Source organism: Eptatretus burgeri, chromosome 11 (assembly GCF_056783735.1).
Source record: "Eptatretus burgeri isolate ZD-2024b chromosome 11, Ebu_testis_v1, whole genome shotgun sequence".
Classification (NCBI taxonomy): Eukaryota; Metazoa; Chordata; class Myxini; order Myxiniformes; family Myxinidae; genus Eptatretus; species Eptatretus burgeri.
In genome coordinates, this window is record NC_140971.1 from 2,466,216 (window position 1) to 2,487,207 (window position 20,992).

The 20,992-nt window shown below is 46.0% G+C and overlaps 1 protein-coding gene and 1 pseudogene across 6 annotated transcripts in view; one reads left to right on the forward strand and one right to left on the reverse strand.

The window, feature by feature from the left end:
- The window catches only part of LOC147016299 (receptor-type tyrosine-protein phosphatase S-like), a 118,880-nt gene that overhangs the window by 46,077 nt on the left and 51,811 nt on the right, over positions 1-20,992 (forward strand). For all 6 annotated transcript variants that reach the window (XM_085844904.1, XM_085844907.1, XM_085844902.1 and 3 more), the window contains one exon: positions 1,483-1,596. In XM_085844904.1, coding sequence (XP_085701030.1) covers positions 1,483-1,596 — 114 coding nt within the window. The remainder of the gene's footprint in view (positions 1-1,482; positions 1,597-20,992) is intronic.
- Positions 13,270-17,540, reverse strand: LOC147016300 (uncharacterized; annotated as a pseudogene).

Below are 20,992 nucleotides of genomic sequence, written 5' to 3' on the forward strand. Positions count from 1 at the left end.
GCAGAACCACAGAGGGTAATGGATCAACGGACAAAATGGGCCAAAGGGAAAACAGTAGGATGACAACCAGAAGATGCATGACCGAAGTACGAGAGGAATTTCAAGAGAAGGATGGGAACAGGTCTCATCAGACTTAGTTTAGATCTCAAGAGTGGAATGGGATAGAATGAGATGGTAGTGGACAACAGACTTGAAATCCTTTGGGGAAGTGCTTAAGACAAGTGACTCTGGAATATATTTCCAATTTCCACAGTTGAGAAAACAGGGCTATGAAAAAACGGAGGTGAGTGTTGAGTTTGGACTTGCGGAAGGCAACGAGGAAAGGCTTTCCTAACAACACGTGCAACCTGGAGGAGTAGAAGCTTGGGAGAGAGGTGAGAAGGCAGGAGGAGCAAGGCCAGTGAGTAAAAAGGCTCCAAAGAGTGCAAGATATGAAGTAGTAGCCTCAGTCCATAATGAGGAGCCACGTTTTACACCATTATGAAGGACTACTTTCCTTCCCAGGAATGCAGAAGGGGAAACAGGAGTGCAGATGATGGCAGGGTGGGAGGGAGTTGGAGAAGGAGGAAGATGATGGGACAAATATACCACAAAGGATTCCCCATCGCTGGTGTGAGCGAGGAGACAGCACAATTACAGTCACATATATGAGAGCATGGAAGAGGAGAGAATTGTGAGATGAAAGCAAGAAAAGGATGATTATTTTTTAAACGAGGGGGAAGGATGAGGAAGGTTTTGGAGAGACAAGAAAGGAAGACAGAAAGGTGAAGATAGTTGGGGGGAATTATGGGGTGGGGGGGGAGGGAAGTCATGGAGATTGCTTGGGAAGATAGAGCTGTTTAACATGAGATTTCGATGCTTTTTTATGTTTTTTTTATTTTTATTTTTTACTTTTTAAGAGATTAATTTGGTGAGGTAAGAGAAGAAACATAGAGGGGAAGATAGGTATAAAACAAAGATCGCACATGAGGAAAGGGTAAAATTAACGAACTGATCTGTGTCACATTACTGATGAACACCATGAAAATAGATGAAGATTTAAAGGGCTCAACACAAGGTGAACATGATATATGTTTAAAAAGTTTAATTTTAACGAATAGTGTTCGGGTGAAGGAGAGCGATGCAATTAGCATCGATGGAAATGGAAAAACAAAAGTAGGAACGAATCGGTCACACACTGAGACCAAGTCACATATATGAAGCCGTAACAAAAATATATATTATACATTAAAAAAAGATATAAAGATGTACTTACACCAGTGAATTCCCAAGGGCAGCAGAGAACATGGTAACACTGATGATCGTAGAAAGGACGGTTACAACAGCCGGTGACGAAACAATCCAACCGGTAACACGTAGATTTCAAGGAGATAAACAAGTCCACGTCCACATGGTGTGAACAGGAAACTCTAGTGGGAGTTAATACTGAAGTTCAACTGTTTTCTCTTTTGTTTTCCTTCCTTTTCCTCTTCCCTGTTCCAGATTCTCTGCTGTAATCGACGTCCTCAGGTTATCCCTGCTCTCTCTTCCCTTTCCCTCATTTCTAAACTACAGCCATCCAGAAGTTATGAACTCCTCCTCACTCCAAGCCCTCCGGTACTGTTTTCGTTCACACTTTGGCTCTCCTCATTCCATCGCCACTGTAATTTGTCTATCTTGAACAGTATATCCTCTTTTTCTTCTTTTTTATTAAAAGGATATCTATCTGTAATGTGACAACCAGGACCAGCTCAAGGGAACATGTGCAGTACTAATTGTGACTATTTTCATGATGCGTGTCCCGTGTTGAGATCAAACTCGAGGCATAAGGATTCAAACTTGAACTCGCACTCCAAAGCTCGTTACTCCTGACTCAAAGAAAATAATTGGTCGAGTTCAATGTGATATTCATTTCGTATATGTTTATAACGAATTCATATTGGATTGTTGTGATATTACATACTGGCAGGTACACATGGAAATTCCATGTAATGTAAAATGTGACTTCAACAATGTCTTTGCCGATGACATTCCCTGTTTGGTTGTCGCACTGTCTCTCGGTCACCGGCAACAAGGTCATGTCATCTTTGCCGATGACGTCCCCTGCCAGCTTATTGCACTCCATCTCAGTCGCCGGTAGTTAGGCCGTGCCGTCCCTCGGACATTACCAGCCTCCATCAAATTATGCCAACGTGTGGTGGGTGTGAAGTCACAGTCAAAACAATGTCCAATTCGCAATATCTTGGGATGTGTGCCACAGAAATTCCATGGAATTGTCACTCTCAAGTGATTTCGAGGAGGCTACTTGTGTTGATAAATGATCCCAAATGAATTATCTTCTTCCTCATGCATAAATACAATGTTAAAATTAAATAACAATGAAATGATGTTTATTTCACAATCTTACGTTCGTCATCCTATGATATTTTATGTGACAGAGAGACAGACATAACAAGCATATCATTACATAGATTACAATTGCTGATGTTATATTCACAACGAATAATTCAGGTTTGTTTCCTCCACCAATGAAGGTGAAGGAGGTTGTTTTCACCCCTCTCTGTCTGTCTGTTAATTGCCGGAATCGTTCGGATTTTGGCAATTATGTTGGTCAGTTGTGTGTGTCATTCTGTGTCTGTCTGTCTGTCTGTTAATTGCCGGAATCCTTCGGATTTCGGCAATTATGTTGGTCGGTTGTGTGTGTCATTCTGTGTGTCTGTCTGTCTGTCTGTCTGTTTGTTTGTGTGTTTGTTTACCCTGTAGCAGCCACACTGTTTCAGGGATCATGACCAAACTGGGTATAGACGTCGGCCGTGGTCCAACTTAGACACTTGTCGTTTTTGGTGAATCTAGGTCAAAGGTCAAGGTCAAGGTTACCGAAAAACCGAACTTCTTATTTTCGCAATAACGTCCGCTAAAATGGTCGTATCGACTTCAAACCAAATCCAAAATATGCATCTTCCAATTCTGCATCCAACTATATGTCTCATTGGGGTGTCACACCAACACTCTTCTTAGCGGTCAGGGGTCGAATGTCAGGGGGGGTCGGGTCAAAACTTTTAAATTTTGATAAAAACGCCATTTCAAGTCCGATTGACTTCCAAGTTATGATCATGACCAAACTAAGTGCTATAACTCATTAAACAGTAGCACTATCGACTTATAAGAACCAAATTGATTTCCACGTTTTTGTTTTTTCAGAGATCATGGAGACATGACAAAGTTATTCCGGCAATTCCTTGCTCAACGAGCAATTTCATTTGTTACTTACGAAATCTTTAGATTTCGTAAGTATATTGATGACTTCCGTCATCTGTTTGTGTGTTTGTTACTTACGAAATCTAAAGATTTCGTAAGTATATTGATCAGTTCCGTTTCTGTTTTTTTGTTTGTGTTTGTTTGTGTGTTTGTTACTTACGAAATCTAAAGATTTTGTAAGTATATTGATCACTTCCGTTTCTGTTTGTTTGTTTGTTTGTTTGTTTGTAGGCACGATAACTCGAGAACGGAAGAACCTACCAATGTCAAATTACACCACGTGATTCAGGAGGGTGATGGCTAGCGCTGATTAGATTTTGGTCAAAATCGGTCAAAGGTCAAGGTCACAGTGAGGTCAAACATAATTCCGTAAATTAATGTGGAGAAATGGAGATTTTTGCTTCGCTCGACGTTATGAGTTCGTTTTAACTTCGATTTTAAATTTGTCTTCGGTTTTTGCGATCGCTTAGGACGCTTAAAACTCGGTTGTCGAAATTCTGGTAAAAATCGGATGTTTTGGAGACGTTTTAAGATTGTATAAAAAATATTTCACTCGATGCTTCACGGGTCGTCCCATGATGCAGTGCGCTCGAGCAGACGCGTCGTTGAGTCACGTCAAGGTTTTGCGTGTGTGCGCTGACGGTGTTTTCGATAAAGATGGTGTTCAAAAGTCATTTTTTATCCCAATAAAGGTTATCGTCGCATGCCTGACTCGCTGAGCCGTCGGATTATGTAAAGATTGTTGGTTACGGCCGATATTACGGTTTTGTGACTTTGATAAAATAATATAAAATAATTGCGTGGAGAAATGGAGATTTATGCTTCGGTCGACGTTACGATTTTTGATGGTTTGGTGCAGAATCATCGTAGAAACTTCTGGTTTGCGTCGCTACCTTCTCGAGAAACAGCTTTTATTAGACAAGGTCAGAGGTCAAGTTGACGATTTCGTAAGTACCAGTCTATGACTGCTTGTGTGTTTGTTTGTGTGTTTGTGTTTGTTTGTGTGTGTTTGTTTGTAGGCACGATAACTCAAGAATGGAAGAAGCTACCAATGTCAAATTACACCACATGATTCAGGAGGGTGATGGCTAGCGCTGATTAGATTTATGTCAAAATCGGTCAAAGGTCAAGGTCACAGTGAGGTCAAACATAATTCCGTAAATTCATGTGGAGAAATGGAGTATTTTTGCTTCGGTCGACGTTACGAGTTCGTTTTAACTTCGATTTTAATTTTGTCTTCGTTTTTTGCGATCGCTTAGGACGCTTAAAACTCGGTTGTCGAAATTCTGGTAAAAATCGGATGTTTTGGAGACGTTTTAAGATTGTATAAAAAATATTTCACTCGCCACGTCACAGCTTGTCACGTGGTGCAGCGCCCTCGAGCAGAGGCGTCGTTGATCACGTAAAGGTTTTCCGTGTGCGCGCTGATGGTGTTTTCAATAAAGATGGTGTTTAAAAGTCATTTTTTATCCCAATAAATGTTATCGTCGCATACCTGACTCGCTAAGCCGTCGGATTATGTAAAGATTGTTGGTGGATGGCCGAATATTACGGTTTTGTGACTGATAAAATAATATTAAATAATTGCGTGGAGAAATGGAGATTTTTGCTTCGGTCGACGTTACGATTTTTGATGGTTTGGTACAGAATCATCGTAGAAACTTCTGGTTTGTGTCGCTACCCTCTCTACAGACAGCTTTTATGAGACAAGGTCAGAGGTCAAGTTGACGATTTCCAAGTACCAGTCTATGACTGCTTGTTTTTTTTGTTTGTGTGCAGGATATCTCAAAAAGTTCTGGACAGATCTGGATTAAATTTTGTGGACAGGTTTGGAGTTTGACAAGGATGAACTGATTAGATTTTAGTGAATATCCGGATCCAGCTACTCAAATTTTTTAAGTGATTCTTCACCATTGAGAGATAGGGCCAAAAATGATATATAGCATGATATCTCAAAAAGTTGTGGACAAATTCGGACGAAACTTGGTGGACAGGTTGGGTGTGTGACGAAGAGTTGATTCAATTTTGGTGAAGATCCGAATCCGGATTCGGATCTGATAATTTTTCAGTGATTCTTCACCATTGAGAGATAGGGCGAAACCAATATATAGCATGATATCTCAAAAGTTTGGGACGGATTTGGACGAAACTTGGTGGATAGGTTGGGTGTGTGGCAAGGACGAATTGATTCGATTTTGGTGATACAAATCCGAATCTGGATACAATAATTATTTCGTATATATAAAGTGATTCTTCATCATTGAGAGATTGGGCCAAAAATGATATAGTACTGTATAGCATAATATTTCAAAAATATATTGGGCCTGATATATTATCGTGGATCAGGCATTATGTGGTGGAGGTATGCGCTCTACCGAGTGCCCTTCTCGTTGAAAATATTTCCACTTTTCTGAAACTAGGATTTGGGTAACTCACAATCTCCATCTTTCTCTCTGTATTGAGCTTTCCTTGGCACAAGCGACTTAACTATTATGTTTCTTCTCGTCTGCTTGATTCCTCATCATTCTCTTCTCTCTCTTGCACCATTTTCACCTTCACTCCTCTCCTGTATGCTTCACTCGGTCCCCCACGCCCCTTCACTTCCCGCCCCCAGCCCCTGAAATATGTATTCCAGTGTCTGTTATAATGTCTCTGATATCTCCCTTTCGGTGATATGGCTGCAGCTCCGGACATTGTATGTTCCTCTCACAGGGTATCTCAGATTCTTCGATCTCTCTCCCTAGCTATTCTCTTTTCTGTTCCGATAAGCCCCACCCAATCTTGATGGTGGTATTGGTGTTTATTTCAGAAACTCCATCCTCACTATCATTTGTCAGCAATATCCCCTCACTCACTAGAACACCTCTGGCTATTAATTTCTCTCCAGAAACACCGAATATGTACCTTTTTTTTTTCTTTTCTTTTTGTTACACATGGTCTAGGTTCGTGGAACAATGAGGACACAACATAACAAAGGGAACAGCATGAGAAAGGAGAAATGCCAACAGCAAGGCAGAGGGAGAAGGTAGATGGAGACAGACAAACAAGGGATGCAGGTAAAGATGAGGGTTAGGGGAGAACATAAGGGGTGGACAAGATGGATACATAAGCAAACTTTTTGTTGGGGTGGGGGGGGGGTTGTTTTACTGGTGGAGAAAAGATCATGGCTTTGGATGGGGAATGACTTGAGATGGCAGTGAACTGCTGTCTTGAAGAACCGGAGGGAAGAATGAGATTGAAGAGAGCATGGAAGGTGGTTCCACAGGTGGGGAAAAAGGCCAAATTTTTGGAGGCCAACTCTCGTTTTGGAGGCCAACTTTTAAATGTGGTTTGCTCAAGAGAGATCATGGCTGAGAGTGAGATCCAAGAGTATGAGTGACTGAACCTCTTCGAGATGGTTGTTCAGAGAGTACATGGAAGGGTTTGCGGCACAGTCCAGATGTATATATATATATATATATATATATATATATATATATATATATATATATATACACACACACACACACACACACACACACACACACACACACACACACACACACACACACACACACACACACACACACACACACACACACACACACACACACATATATTGTTACGAATTCTGGCCCGTCCAGCATGCGATCGGCCGCTTGACTCGAATGGCGACCGCGTCGCCCACCGGAACGGACAATTCAGTCGTGACCCTCTCGGAACAATGCCGGGAGCTAGGCACGGGTGGGTCTTTCGACCTCACCACAATCGTGCCAATCGGCCACCCGCGCAGGATAGGGTTGTTCGCCATACTCGACCTACCTAAGTACCTGCGCGGGTAGTTAACCGGGTGATTGTACCTCGCCGCAGGTCAGCCTCGTGTCCGTTCCGTGCTTGACAGGGAACGTGGTTGGCTGCTCAAACACAGTCCAAGGCCTCCCCCTTTTAACATGGACGCAGTGAACAATGGCGCATGAGCTGCGCAAATGCAGTCTCCATGCCAGCTCAAGTGGCACACGCAATAAACATAACAGATGTATGTATGGATGAATGGATGGATGGATGGATGGATGGATGCAAACACGGTGCATGGGCCGCCACTGCAGGCCCGTGTTGTAGCTGCCAACAGGGCAGTCCTTGCAACTTTGCGCGTCGATCCTGGCGCACATGGAAAAGAACAAGGGGCGGGGGCAAATCAAAACAGAACGGGGCTGGTAAACGTGGGCAATAGGCATGGCATGGCAAAGGTGGTCAGGCAAACACAGCCTGCAGACGATCGGACCGGCACAGGCCTTGCAGTAAACAGCCAGCCGATGAAGTTGGCCAGCCTTTGCCTTTCAGTGGAGGTTGGTGGAGGGAGTGCGGTGGTGCTGGCCACTCGGAAGGCGGGCTCGGACCTACCTACTGTCTCCCTCCCAACCTATCGCCTTTGCCTGTCTCTGTCCATACCCACTCCCTCAATTTGTACAAACCCAATTTAGCCCCAACTTATTTTTTTGTTGTTTTTATTTCCACTTTTACTTCCCCACTCAAAATTCGTCCCCTAACCCCCTTTAACGTCCCTGTTCGGCTAACCTATCCTGTCGTCTAGCCTACTCCCAACCCCTACGTTCCCTTCCTGGAGGGGAATAAGGGAGAGCTAGCATTCTGTGTCGAGGCCCAACTCAAGCCTCAAGATGGCCTCCTCAGAGTTCAGCGATCTTTACCCAAAGTGGGTCCAGCGGCCCACAACGAGAGCGAAGCGATGGATGGTGCAGAGGGGTACACTTCCTATCTACCCTAACCATAACCCCGGAGCTTTCAACAAGCGCCTCTCGCTTAACCTATTGGTTCTAACAACCAAGATTCCCATCGCCTGTGTTGGTGTCCTCGCAAATTCTGGGCCATGCCCTCCAATTTTCTTCCCGTGCCCTCACACCGTCTCATGGCTCGGATGCGTGGCTCCCTTGGCAGGAACTACCCTTTGCCGATTACACCAACGATGGCAACCCCGGGCACTACACTGCCTCCGAGCCTACCAGCTCCCTAAACACCGGGGAGTGCCCTCCATGGCGACTCCCCTGAAATGCTCACGTGGCAGGCTGGCTTCCCGGGCCCCTTTCCTAGGGTCACCCGTGCCCATGACACTGCCCACGTGGCCAATGGCACCCCGGGCCCCCCGCATCATGCAGGTGCACCTGTGCCCACTACGCTATCCCGGCCCCCCATGGGCCATTGGCCTACCACGGCCGACTAGCCTGGTGCCCGGGGTACCCATTCAGCGATACTCACCTTTCGCAGCCATGCTCCCAGCCCGTCAATAGGGCTCCTGCACCCCTTCAAACGGGTTTCGAGCCTACTTTCCCACCAACAACAAAACGACCTTCATTTTTGTCAATTTGACTAACCCCCTAACTCAATCTACACTGACCCTTGGGGTCCCTTGGGTGGGAGTCACTCCTCGCCCCAATTACTCATCGCACCATGCATACCACATTCACTCCATACCCACAGGCTCGCTGGCCTCACTCACTCATCATGTTTCCATTATCTTCTCAACTCACACATCGCTGATTTCTGCCATCCTTCTCACTAAATCCCCTCAACTACCTCGTGCTCCCACGTCGTTCCTTAAACTATAGCACGTTCCTTTTAATACTACGTAGCTAAGCTACGTCCCCACTACACATCCACAGTCTGTCTCTGTCCTCAAATCCTTTTCCATCTCCCATCATAAATCATTTTCCCAACCTAAATCTCACCAAAAATCCCTCTAACTATTCCATTCCATGGGCCCCATGAGGACTTATCCCTGCCCCATGGAGCCGGTCTGGCTCAGTTAACCCTTCCCCCTAACTAGTTGTCCTGTGCCCTGGTCAAGGGGATCTTCCACCCCTTGCCCAGGGAATCCTGTTCACCCGAAAGCGAGGCCTGCTTTGCTCAACTTTTTTTTTCCTCGCGCAGCACCAGCACGGCAAATCGCAACCTGCGCTCTTTTACATGACGTCATGGCAGCTGTTCGCGGACCTCGTCCCTCTTGGACGGTACCATCCGGCAGGGATTCACCCTCCTGCCAGATTCCAACCCTACGTGCAGCCATGACGTCACTCTGCGCACTAAAAGCAAACCTCGCGTTTCGAGGGGTTCCCCACGCGAACACATCTGCTCTGCCCGTCCGTGACCTGTGTCGTGCGCTCTGCGAACAGAACACACTGCACAGGCCACATAGAGCTTCACACACACACACACACACCCGCGTGGAGAACCCGTCCGGTCCAAATCCGTTATCCAGCCTAACCTTTGTCCGTCCGCAGGATCGGCAACATCCACCGCTGGCGTTTCCGGACCGGGTTTCACTCCCGCAAGCGCGCATGTGGCGGCCTCGTGCGCTGCACGGCACGAACCTCACGCTCGCTGCTGGGCAAACCCGGCACGGTTCCCAAAACAACTACGGCCGCTACTCGGCCCTTGTCCATCTGTCGCCGTCGTCTCCGTCACACTCTCGCGCTCAAGCTCCCTCGTGCCACGAGGCTCACACACCTCAAGATGGCATTCACCCTGGGAGACGCGGCTGCATGTTCACGCATGCCCACCGTCATCTCCCTCACATACCGCTCTCTCACACACACGGTCTCCCTTGTATACAGCAACCTCACACACGCTGTCCCTCTCACACACCGTGCTTCTTTCACACACGGCGCGCTGGGAAGCACGCACTCCGGCACACTTGCCACCACACCACTCACACACGGGGGCACACTCACACCTTTCACCACACACACCGGGACAACCACGCTGGTGATTCGCATCACCTCCAGGGCTCCCGGGGCCTCCATACCCCCAAGCTCCTCATGCACCCTTCCGCAGCACTCGCCCCCTCGACCTCGCAATGCTCGACCGGACCCACCTGGTCGTGACTCGCTTCAAGGGAGAATATAGTCTCCCTCCGTTCCCGAAGGAGGCTATCCAGCTGCTCGCACCGGGTGCCTAAACAGTCCGCCAGCTCACCCCCATCAATCCTCGCTAACTCCATGTGTGTGTGTTCGGTTCGTCCTTAACCCCGTCTAATTCACCCTCTATCTCCCGTGTCTCTGCCAACTCAGTCACCTCATGTATATGAGTTTCCTCCGGGATCTTCGTCTCTGTTTCCTCCTTCGTTCTATTTCATTCAGTCTCGACTCGATCTATCTCCCGTCTTACTTTGTCCTCCCCCGCTTCCATCGCGGGCCGGACAGCCGTTGCACTCCCTCCCAGCTCGCTCGCTCCAACACGTGGCGCCGCCATTTTGAGCTCCACTGCCCGCGCTTCGCTCCTCGCCATTGCCATTATGCCTGCCTGCAGGCCACGGCCTATTTGCTGCATCTCACCCCGCAGTGTTTGTGTATTCGCTTCCATGTCATCCATTTTATTGTTTATTCCCGCCAGCATGGCGAATAGCTGGGCCATGTCGGGTGCGCTTGGGTGAGCCGTTTCGGGGGAGGGTTTCAGAGGAGGGGAGGGGAGGTGTCATACACCGCGGCCGCTGCCGTGCCCATTTCGGGCTCTGGGTTCGATTGGGGGGTAATTGTTCCTGCTCATTCAGCATTTCCTGCTCGGAGCTTTCGTCCTGGACCATGGATTCTACATTCAAACACATACCTAATACCCCCGGCTCCCGCACGCCTTGAAATGCCATCTTATCCCGTGGAAGAAATAAATTTGAATCGCTCGTGTTTGGTGGGAATCGGGGGTCGCTCCACTCACCCCTGAACCGATTCCCATGAATTTAATTGGAGACCGAGGTGGATTTGAATCCCACACTCCTGTACACCACTGTTACGAATTCTGGCCCGTCCGGCGTGCGATCGGCCGCTTGACTCGAATGGCGACCGCGTCGCCCACCGGAACGGACAATTCAGTTGTGACCCTCTCGGAACAACGCCGGGAGCTAGTCACGGGTGGGTCCTTCGACCTCACCACAATCGTGCCAATCGGCCACCCGCGCAGGATAGGGTTGTTGGCCAAACTCGACCTACCTAAGTACCTGTGCGAGTCGTTAACCGGGCGATCGTACCTCGCCGCAGGTCAGCCTAGGACACAAACCGCTTAAGCGTTCCGTTCCGTGCTTCAGTGATAACCGAGCTGTGTTATTGCTGACCTCGACGGACGTGATTATTTACCGGGTATTCAAACCCCTCCACTAATTATTCCACGAGGTAAGGTGGAACTTTCAACGAAGGAAAGGACGCAACGACGGGATACAGTTCAACATGCACATTTATTACACCACACACGTATTTACAACAATCATGCACGTATGTACAGGCAAATAGAAGTAAAAGTAATACGACCGACTAAAGCAATGTACAAGCACTTAATCAGTTTTACTTGTCGGACTGGCGTCACAAACACACATACAAAAGCCCAAAGAAAAGAAGAACCTCCCTTGTTGCGGCCGGTGAACCGTCTCCGGCACTCTCCGTGTCCGCTCTCGCAGGTCCACCTCAGGCCGCCTGCGGCGCCCTCCGTCCGCGTCTCCCACCAATAGGCCTTGCCGGGCCACGAGCGCAGGAACGATCGAGGAGGAAGGGAACGCGAGTTGGTTTGCGGATCAACCGTCACGAGGAGAGAGCATATACGGGAGGACCAAAGAGATATCCAAGAGGAAGGAAAGCATTTACCAAGGGGCGAAGAAGAGAAGAGAAGAGAGCGCGCCCCGCCCGTGTCCGTCCTTTATGGAGCGGGGCTCCGCCCTTCACTCCGCCCGTTTCGGGCTCCACCCCCTTCTGGGAGCCTCCCAAAAAGGGGCGTTCCTCACTCCTGTCTGCGTCACACCGCGCGTCTACCAATCGGGAGCGAGCTGCCCCACCCCTCCCCTTCACACCAAGCTTGGGGAAAAATGGCGGGAAAAAACCCCACAGACTTCACAAGTGGTTTTGTTCTGCCAATCCTTTTCGGATGGTTTCCGTGGTGTGGAAACCGTCTTACCGTGGTCCGCGGAGGATGGCGTTCATAAGCGGGCATAGTGGTGAAGATGGTGGTGATTGTTGTGCGGGTGGTGTGAGCATGGTAGATGTTGTGGCGTAGTTGGTGGCGGTTGTTGTTTGCTTGGAGGTTTGTGGCAATGGTGGCTCAAAATAACGATAGATAAAGAAAAACGGCTTACAAAAGCGTCGCAGCCCGAATGAATCACACATATTCCCTCTAAACAACGGGTGTGGGCTAACTACACATGAACTTATCGATATATCTCACCTGAGGACCCTTTCTGGTGTATTGCAAATTTCCACAGCCGTAACTATATATATATATATATATATATATATATATATATATATATATATATATATATATATATATATATATATATATATATATATATATATATATATTTCTCAGGATTGAAAGACATATTCCAAATGTTTGACCAGCTTGTGATTTTTGTCAAGGCCTGAGGAGAGGGAAGGAGGCTGCTGCCTGTCTATCAGAAGGATGAGCGATGTCACGGCAGAGAGTGGAATCATCAACAAAGAGATCAAGAGGGTTTCCAGAGTCGGTGAGATCATTGATGAAGATTAGGAATAATATGGGGCCTAGAACACTGCCTTGGGGCACTCCAACCTTGACAGGGAGAGGAGATGAAAGCGTTCCGTTGAGAGCCACACGTTGTCGATGAGTGGAGGAAGTCAGTTATCCAAGATAGTCCAGCGGATTAGCAAAGCAATTGTTCATTTTTTGACAAAAGCATCAAAATTGGCACAGACATAAATAATTACATCGTAAACTATTTCAGATATGGAGGCACTTCAAATTGTACCTATGTTGGCCAGAGTGGCCATTTTCCAATATGGCCGCCATGCTGCATTAGAGCTATATAGATAATGCCTTCTAGATGTCTTTGTTTGTGTCTAATAGCCACTTTAGAGCTGCCAATTGCTCATGATCTTATGCCAGAATATTAACCAGGTGCTGGCCTGAATATTTATGGCCGCCATTTTTCAAATTGGCCACCATGTTCACAAAATGGGATCACATCTGAGCATATTGCTTTAAAATAGTTCAGCTTATATAAAAATTGACGTACTGTTCGGTATATTAGTTTATTGGACATTCTTCTTCACACCAGCAGAGAGATGCGCATTTAAGTACAGCCTTTTTGCACTTGCAGCGGTTATGGCATCCTTTCTTGCAGCCACAGGAGATCAACTCATAGCAGGTCTTGGATGCTTCAGGAAGTGTCATCCAATTTGGTTGATAAAGTCCATCATCAGTTTTTATCCAACCCCAGCTACATGGAGAAGGAAGTGCAGGCTGTGGAAGCAGTGTCTGGCCCCAGATATGGCCACCCTGGAAAACAGCCCTCTTAACATGTTGTTCTAGAGCAGCCTGTGTTGGCGGAATTCGCTTAATAGAGTTATTCTTTGCAAACAGCTTCTTCCTAGCCTTGTTAACATCAGTGCAAGTACTTGCTCGATCAAAGAGGAGTATGACGAACCTCTCAATGACACTCATGATTGTTCTGAGATCCCACTGGGAGCACGTGCCAGTCACAAAAGTGCATCAGTGAGCTCTGGCAGTGAGTTCCAAATAGCCCATGCAGTTTTCTTTCCATGTCCAACAAAGGCTGACACCATATCACACCCTGTTAGGGCATGAAACATTGGAAGCACACGTGATTTCTCTGGATCCAGACAGGCTGCAATTTTGTGGGTTGGTATGTAGTGAAAACTCTTTCCTGTTCCAAAAGCTAGCCACAGTTCATTTTTATCTGGTCGTGTATGTATGAGCTACCATCACAGCCAATACCACAACATCGGTGTCAACAGTACGTACTAGTATCTGGTGATGTCCATGCTTTGCAGCATGTGCTACATGCAGCAACATTCGACTGTCTGCCTCTTCATGGTTGCATCGTGCAAGTGAGTCAATGTCCTGTTGTGCTTGCACAGAGTACCTGGTCCCCATCTGTGAATACCAGCTCCTTGTTTTCAGTATCGAATGAATGGATGAGTTCTTTTGACAGGAAACTGAACAGTTCTGTCTTATTGATATCCACACGCAAGAAGTCCTGCCAGTTTTTTGGTATGGGTGCAGACTCAACAACACATCTGCAAACCCCCTTTCCACGTTTTGCTCTGGCTGTTGCTTTTATAGAATTAAATCAATTACATAGCTGTCCCAGATCAGATCTAGATGTGATGCATGTTGAAGCTGTCCTAAGATGTATGGGATGAACACCTGACTGGCATATTCAAGAAATGTCTTTGCAGTTCCTGGCTTCAGCATTTGAATGATGGCTGCTCCATCTAATACTATATTGGTGACACTAGAAGCTTCTGATTGCGCATTGGAAAGGCCTTCCAGATACGTCAACAAGTCACTCTTGGTGCCTAGGTGAAGTCTCCCTGCCTCAGAGAGTGCTGGTGGGCATCCTTGGTTCTCGTGTCGAAAGAATTCATCAAGATTTCCATCCCGAGTCTAACAGCAGATGTACAACCGAGAAAATAATTCCATGTCACTCTTCAGGGAGGCAAACTGTTACTTTCCCTTAGGTGCTTTGTCTAGAGGGATGCCTAAAAGTGGTAGCTTATTACGGTGAAATACATCATCGATTGACTTGGTCCTGTCTAGGAGACGTTCCTTTGTGAATTTATCAAACTGTTCTTGGCAGTACGGACTGTCTTCAATACTGAAGGGTCTGCAATTTCTTTGGTATCAAGGACAAGTAAGTCTTGGCTCTCCTCATCAAAAGGGTTGCCCAGTTCCTCGATTACACTCACAAGTGAACGAACATCTTTTGCAAAGGATTTCTGTACACTCGATGTTTGATCATGGTGACATAAGTCTACTCGTTTTTCCCAGTGAAGCTCCACATTCTCGAATTCCTGAATAACTCTGGCAACCTCTGGGCCAGCAATCATCCACCACCGCAGAGCACTTGGGTTCCCTGTGAGACCAATCGCACCTCGATTACCACTTATCACCACTTATCACCAATATCACCACTTACACTTGACGTAGCTGCTACACTTGGCATCATTCTTTTCTCTGCTCTTCACAGCATTGTACTGTTGTAGCGGAGCATGTATGTGTGATGCCACTTAGCCCCATTGGCAACCATAGCAGCTTCAATACCAGAACCACCATCTATTCTGTCCGACTGCAATGTTCTTGGTAACTGTCTTAGTTCATTGAATTTGACAAGGTTATCAGCAAGTGACTTGTACCCTCTTCCAATGTCTGACCGTTTCGACAGTGCCGGGCATCGAAGCAACTCCATTGTTTGCTCCTGGCATATAACACAAAGTTCCCAGTTTGTATGGGCTGGCTGTTGATATGCAGGCGATGCACATGTGTCCCCAAGTTTGAACCGTTTTGACATGATTAATTAAGTGTCTTAGTCGCTACTATGTGCTATTGGGTCACCTATTACTGCAACCGCCACCTCTGTATCACAATATCCACCATCCACCACCACCACCATACTCTGCAAAGACATGTAACACATTATTAGGTTGATTGTGGTCGCTATTAAATTCATTTGTAATGTGATTGAGTTAGCACTGAAATTTTCAATAAATCGCCACCATTTTCATAAAATGGCGGCCATTTTGAAAAATGACGGCCATATATATTTTATGTAACCCTCTGTTTGATATTCTGGTGCAATAGTATTACCAACTTACACCTTTAAAACGACTTTTAGAATCATAAAGTGACATCTCGAGCGGCATATCTATATTGCGAATGCCATATGGCCACCATTTTGGAAAATGGCTGCCCTGCCCAACAGAGGTAAAATTTCAAGTGCCTCCATTTCTGCAATTGTTTAGTATATAATATTCTATGCTTGTGCCAATTTTGGTGCTTTTATCAAAAAGTGAACAATTGGTTTGATATGTAGAGCTAATCCGCTGGACTAAGAGTGGAATTGGCCTTGGATTCCATAGTTTGGAGAGCAAGGAAAGATGCCAGACTATCAAAAGCTCGAGGTATGTCCAGAAGGATGCCCCTAATCTCATGTCTGATATTGAGCACCTGCACCCATTGTTTGGAGAGTAGAAGCAGCATGTCCAGGATGGAGTGACCAAGTGTGAATCCAAATTGATCTGAGATGAGGCTGTTGGAGAAAAGGAATAATTTTATGTCAACTGCAATGATAGATTCCATGACCTTGCTGATGATTGGAAGTACAGTAAACTAATTGAGCTGTGGTTAAGGGGATTTGTTTTTGCACCTTTTTTGTAGTATAGTGACGTTGGCTGATTTCCAAGCAGATGAAAGATGACCTAGTGCAAATGACAGGGTGAAAAGGGCAGAGAGAACATGTGCAAGAGCAGCAGAGCAGGTTTTTAGGACATGTGAGCTGATGCCGTCTGGTCCAGCTGCATAGTTAGAGTTGAGGTTTACCACACATCTTCTGCATTCTTAGATGCAAAAGACCTAATTCAGGAGCAATTGGGTATAAACTGGGAAGGATGGGTACACAGAGTGGTTAGGGACAGGATATTTGGAAGCAAACACAGAATTGAGGCACTCGGCCTTCTCACGAGAGGAGTCGACTGTGGTGCCATTTGAAGTTACGGAGTGATGAAGGGGAGCATACACCAGAGATGGACTTGACAAGGGGTCACCTGGTTTTAGAGGAGGAAGACAAGTTTGAAAATTCGTTCTTGAGAATGGACAGATGTTTTCTGGCTCTCCCAATGGTGGAGACACACTTGTTGCGGGCTTTGTGGAATGATCTGAGGTTGCCTTTGGTTAGATTTGCCTTCTGGGAGGACAATGCAGGTTATTTTAAAGCAATTTCCTCACCACAGGATTCAGAGAACCATGGGTGGGAAGATGGGTAAGATAGGAGGCCAGTCCTGAAGAGAGATGGCTATTTGCAGTCCCTGCCAGTTTTCCTGAGTGAAATGCCACACTCAACAGCATTGAGGTTGTTCTCTGAGAATGGCCAGAGAGATGTTGACCTTCACAAGCACACGATTATATGAGGCAATTGGGGCAGAGGACGAGCAAAATACATTGGCGGGGAAGTTTGTCATTGTGAAGTCCAGAAGTGAAGATTTTTCATTGGGAGAAACCCGGTTGGAAAGTTTACAGATTGCGTCAGTCCCATGGAGTCACAGAAGTCCTTTGCAGAGGTGTGTGGTGTACTAATGTTTATCTGTGTGGTGTACCAACAACTGAATAAATACGACTCCATATTCGACTTTCTTTCTGTGAACATGGATCAACTCGTAATAAGCTATCCTAACCCGCTCTTTCTCATCTCTTGTGACTTCAACTGCAACCATGCCATTTAGCTGGGACTTGGCTCTGCAACAACCAGCCACAGCATTACTCATGTTCTGCCACTCCATGGGTCAGGTCAGGTATGGGAGCATGCTCCGGAGCAACGCGTCGCTGTGTCCACTTTCTGCCGGTTCTCCAGGGGCCTCCGTCTGGCCATCCCCCAGGCAGATAACTAGCCCATCCCCATATCCTTGAGATGCTGATCAATCTGCTGTAACCATGAGGAATGTGGTCGGCCCATTGGCCTCCTCCACTCATGAGGCTCCCTCACTGAGAGAATCTGGTGAGCAGGATCAGCGTCGGGAAAATGAGCCACATGTCCAGACAGCCACAGCTGATGCTCACGGACTATGCAGGTAACAAATCTCATTTGAGTCTCTCTCAGCAACCGCTCGTTGGACACAAAGTCCAACCAGCGATAGCCAAGGATTCTCTGAAGAGACCTGGTACCAAAGGAATTAAGTCTCCATCTCAGATCGCTGGTCAGAGTTCAAGTCTCACATCCATAGAGCAAGACTGGATGCAGCAAGAACCTGAAGACTCGGACTTTCTTCCTCCTGCACAGGTACTGACAGCGCGACACCTCATGATCCAGTGAATCCATGACTCCCCAGGCTCGACCCAGGTGTCTGTTGACCTCTTGCTCACAGAGAGCACAGACATGAATATCACTGTCAAGGTAAGTGAATCTCTCTGTGACCTCAACATCCTCACCATAAACAGGTACAGACAAGATAGGAGCATCCAAGATGTCATTGAAAGCCTGGATCTTAGTTTTAACCCAGGAAACCCATAACCCTAGTGGCTCCGATGCCTCATTCAGCACCTCAAGGGCCCCCAAAAGGATATCTAAAGTCTCTGCAAAGATGACTGCATCATCTTCGAAATCAAGGTCAGAGATCTTGACATTCCCAAACGATGCACTGCAGCTTGATCTCTCCGACATCCTCCCCAGAATCCAGTCCATACAAGCGCTGAAAAGGGTGGGGGCCAGTAGACACCCCTGACTAACTCCAGTAACAACTGGAAATAAGTCGGAGATTGTATCACCACATCTCACAGCACTCTCAGTACCAGAATATAGTTTAGACATCAGATTGATCAGTTTTGGTGGCACCCCACGAAGGCCAAGAATTCTGCAAGCAGCCCCTGCCAAAACTCTCGTCTGCGTTCGGTGAGATCGTTGACCTCTTTGGTGTAAAGCCTGACTGCTCTGGGCGCTGGTGCTTAAGAAGATGGTGGCGAACCCTATCAATAATTAATTATCCGAGCAAAGACAGACTCCATGGGTCTGACTGAATCTGTTACATTTCCAACTTCTGGACCTGGTTATGATGCGTTTTCCGACCAAACTCTCCTGTTTCTTCCTTCCATGTACGTACTGCTTTATCAGGATGAAAATTACCATCAGGATGAAGGCATTTTTTTCTGTCCCACTTGGCTCATTTGAACATGTTTTTGTCAAAGGCTATGTCTCTCTTGCCATTGGAAGGGAACAACCTCATGCTGCAAAATATGGCTTCTTATGACTTTCCAACCTGTGCCCCCATCATAACAAAAACTGTACATCTAATGGAGTTCCTCTTCAACACACATGTGTGGATTTGAGGTGTGTTTAATCCCATACCAAAATAGACCCAGTGCTGTCTGTGTAAGGTGCTGATCTCTCTGTTGTCAGGGTGACCTAACATTGTTGAGGAAGACTAGAGTGAAGAGTATACAGCAAGGATTCATATTCTGAAGCAACCAATTGGTGATACCCACTGCTTTCAGGTTCACCTTTCTCGACGGGTTTTGTGATTCCCATTCGGGCATACTCAAGATGAAGTTGTTGCTCATAATTCCGTTTTTTACCCAATGTCCTGTGTTGTGATATTGAATGCATGGTACGGACATGTGGGGCATATCAAAGTGCTCGTCCGGTCCCTGAGATCAGCATATCTCCATTCTTGGGAGTACCCCCATCACCCATGGAGCAAAATTCACATCGACTATGCTGGTCTGTTTTCTGGAAACATTTTTTGGTCATTGTAGATGCTTATGTAGTAGTAGTAGTAGTAGTAGTAGTTGTGTTAGTAATTTTATTCAACCAAACATAGAGAAAACAGAAGTAGTTGCAAAATAATGCATTGTAATATTATTAAATGGCGTACTAATTAACATGCAAATAAAAAAACCCGTATCTTGCCAAAAGGTGACCACGTGTGACTTCTTTAAGGTCACACTGAGGTGAACAGAGCTGCTATCGACCAGGAGCGACTCCTTGAGGAATATCTGCCTACGAGAGATTCCGATGAGAATCGTTCTACAGGGTTACCATGAAAAATATGTGTTTGCCTCATAACGTCACCAAATGACGTCATAATGTCTCAAGCTTGACATATATAGAAAGCACTCATCGAGGTGTTCAATTTGAGGTATTACACGATATGGTACCTAAGATTTCAAAATTTGACCTTGGGGTCAAAAACTTTCAACCTCCAGCGCTAACCATGAAGGTCAAGGCCGATCGCCACCAAAAATTAATCAGCTGAGCGCCAGACCATGAACTATATTCCCATGTAGTTTGAAGACGATCCGATCAAAATTACTCAAAAAATAAGGGTTTCATCGACTCCCCTGATTTGCAACAAAGTGACCTTGACCTTTGACCTTGACCTTGAAAATTTTATGCGCTGAAAGGGACCTCTATAGAACTCTGATATGCGAAGTTACAAAAATTTCCAATGATAACTGTGCTCTGCAGAGTGATCGATACGTGATTACAGACAAAAAAAAACATACAAGCTGAATAACATATCTTGCAAAAACTTCGTTTCGGCAAGATAATAAAAGGGACATTATAACAAGGGACAGATGGATTCACAAACGGACTTGATCAATGTGAGCCAAAAAGGCTAAACCATCCCCATTGTACATGTGACATATAAACAATTAAAGAAGAAAGTGCAATAGAATGGCCTGTCACCTGCACATCCTGAGGAATGACAAGGAATACAAAGTTCATGATGCAATATCATGACTATGAGGCAGGACAGACACTACAGGAGGGTGAATACAGCAAAAAGCAAGGGGAAGATTGGAGAATCGGTGCAATAGCACATCACTGGGTGCAAACAGAGATAAGGGAAACACAAGAAAGGGGGAAAACCAAGGTGAATGGGATTAAAGAAGGGAAAAGGAAATTTGGTGCTTTCCTCACAAAATGCACAATTGTTATGCTAAGTTGCCCCACTATTAGACCAAAAGGCAGGGACAGGTGTTCTCATGCAAAATTAATGTAAAATATAAAAAGTGGACAGCAGCTACGTTGTATATCAAATCAATTAAAATCATCATCAAATACAAAATTGACTGATGTGCCAATTCATTGTAATGCAATACACCACCATTCCATATCATCCCCCATCCCTACCCATGATCTTCTCTACCCCATTAACCCCCTTTGACACCTCTTGCAGATTTCTGTTTCCTTCCCTTCTCTCTACTCTTTTGCACTTATCTGCCACTTATCGCATTG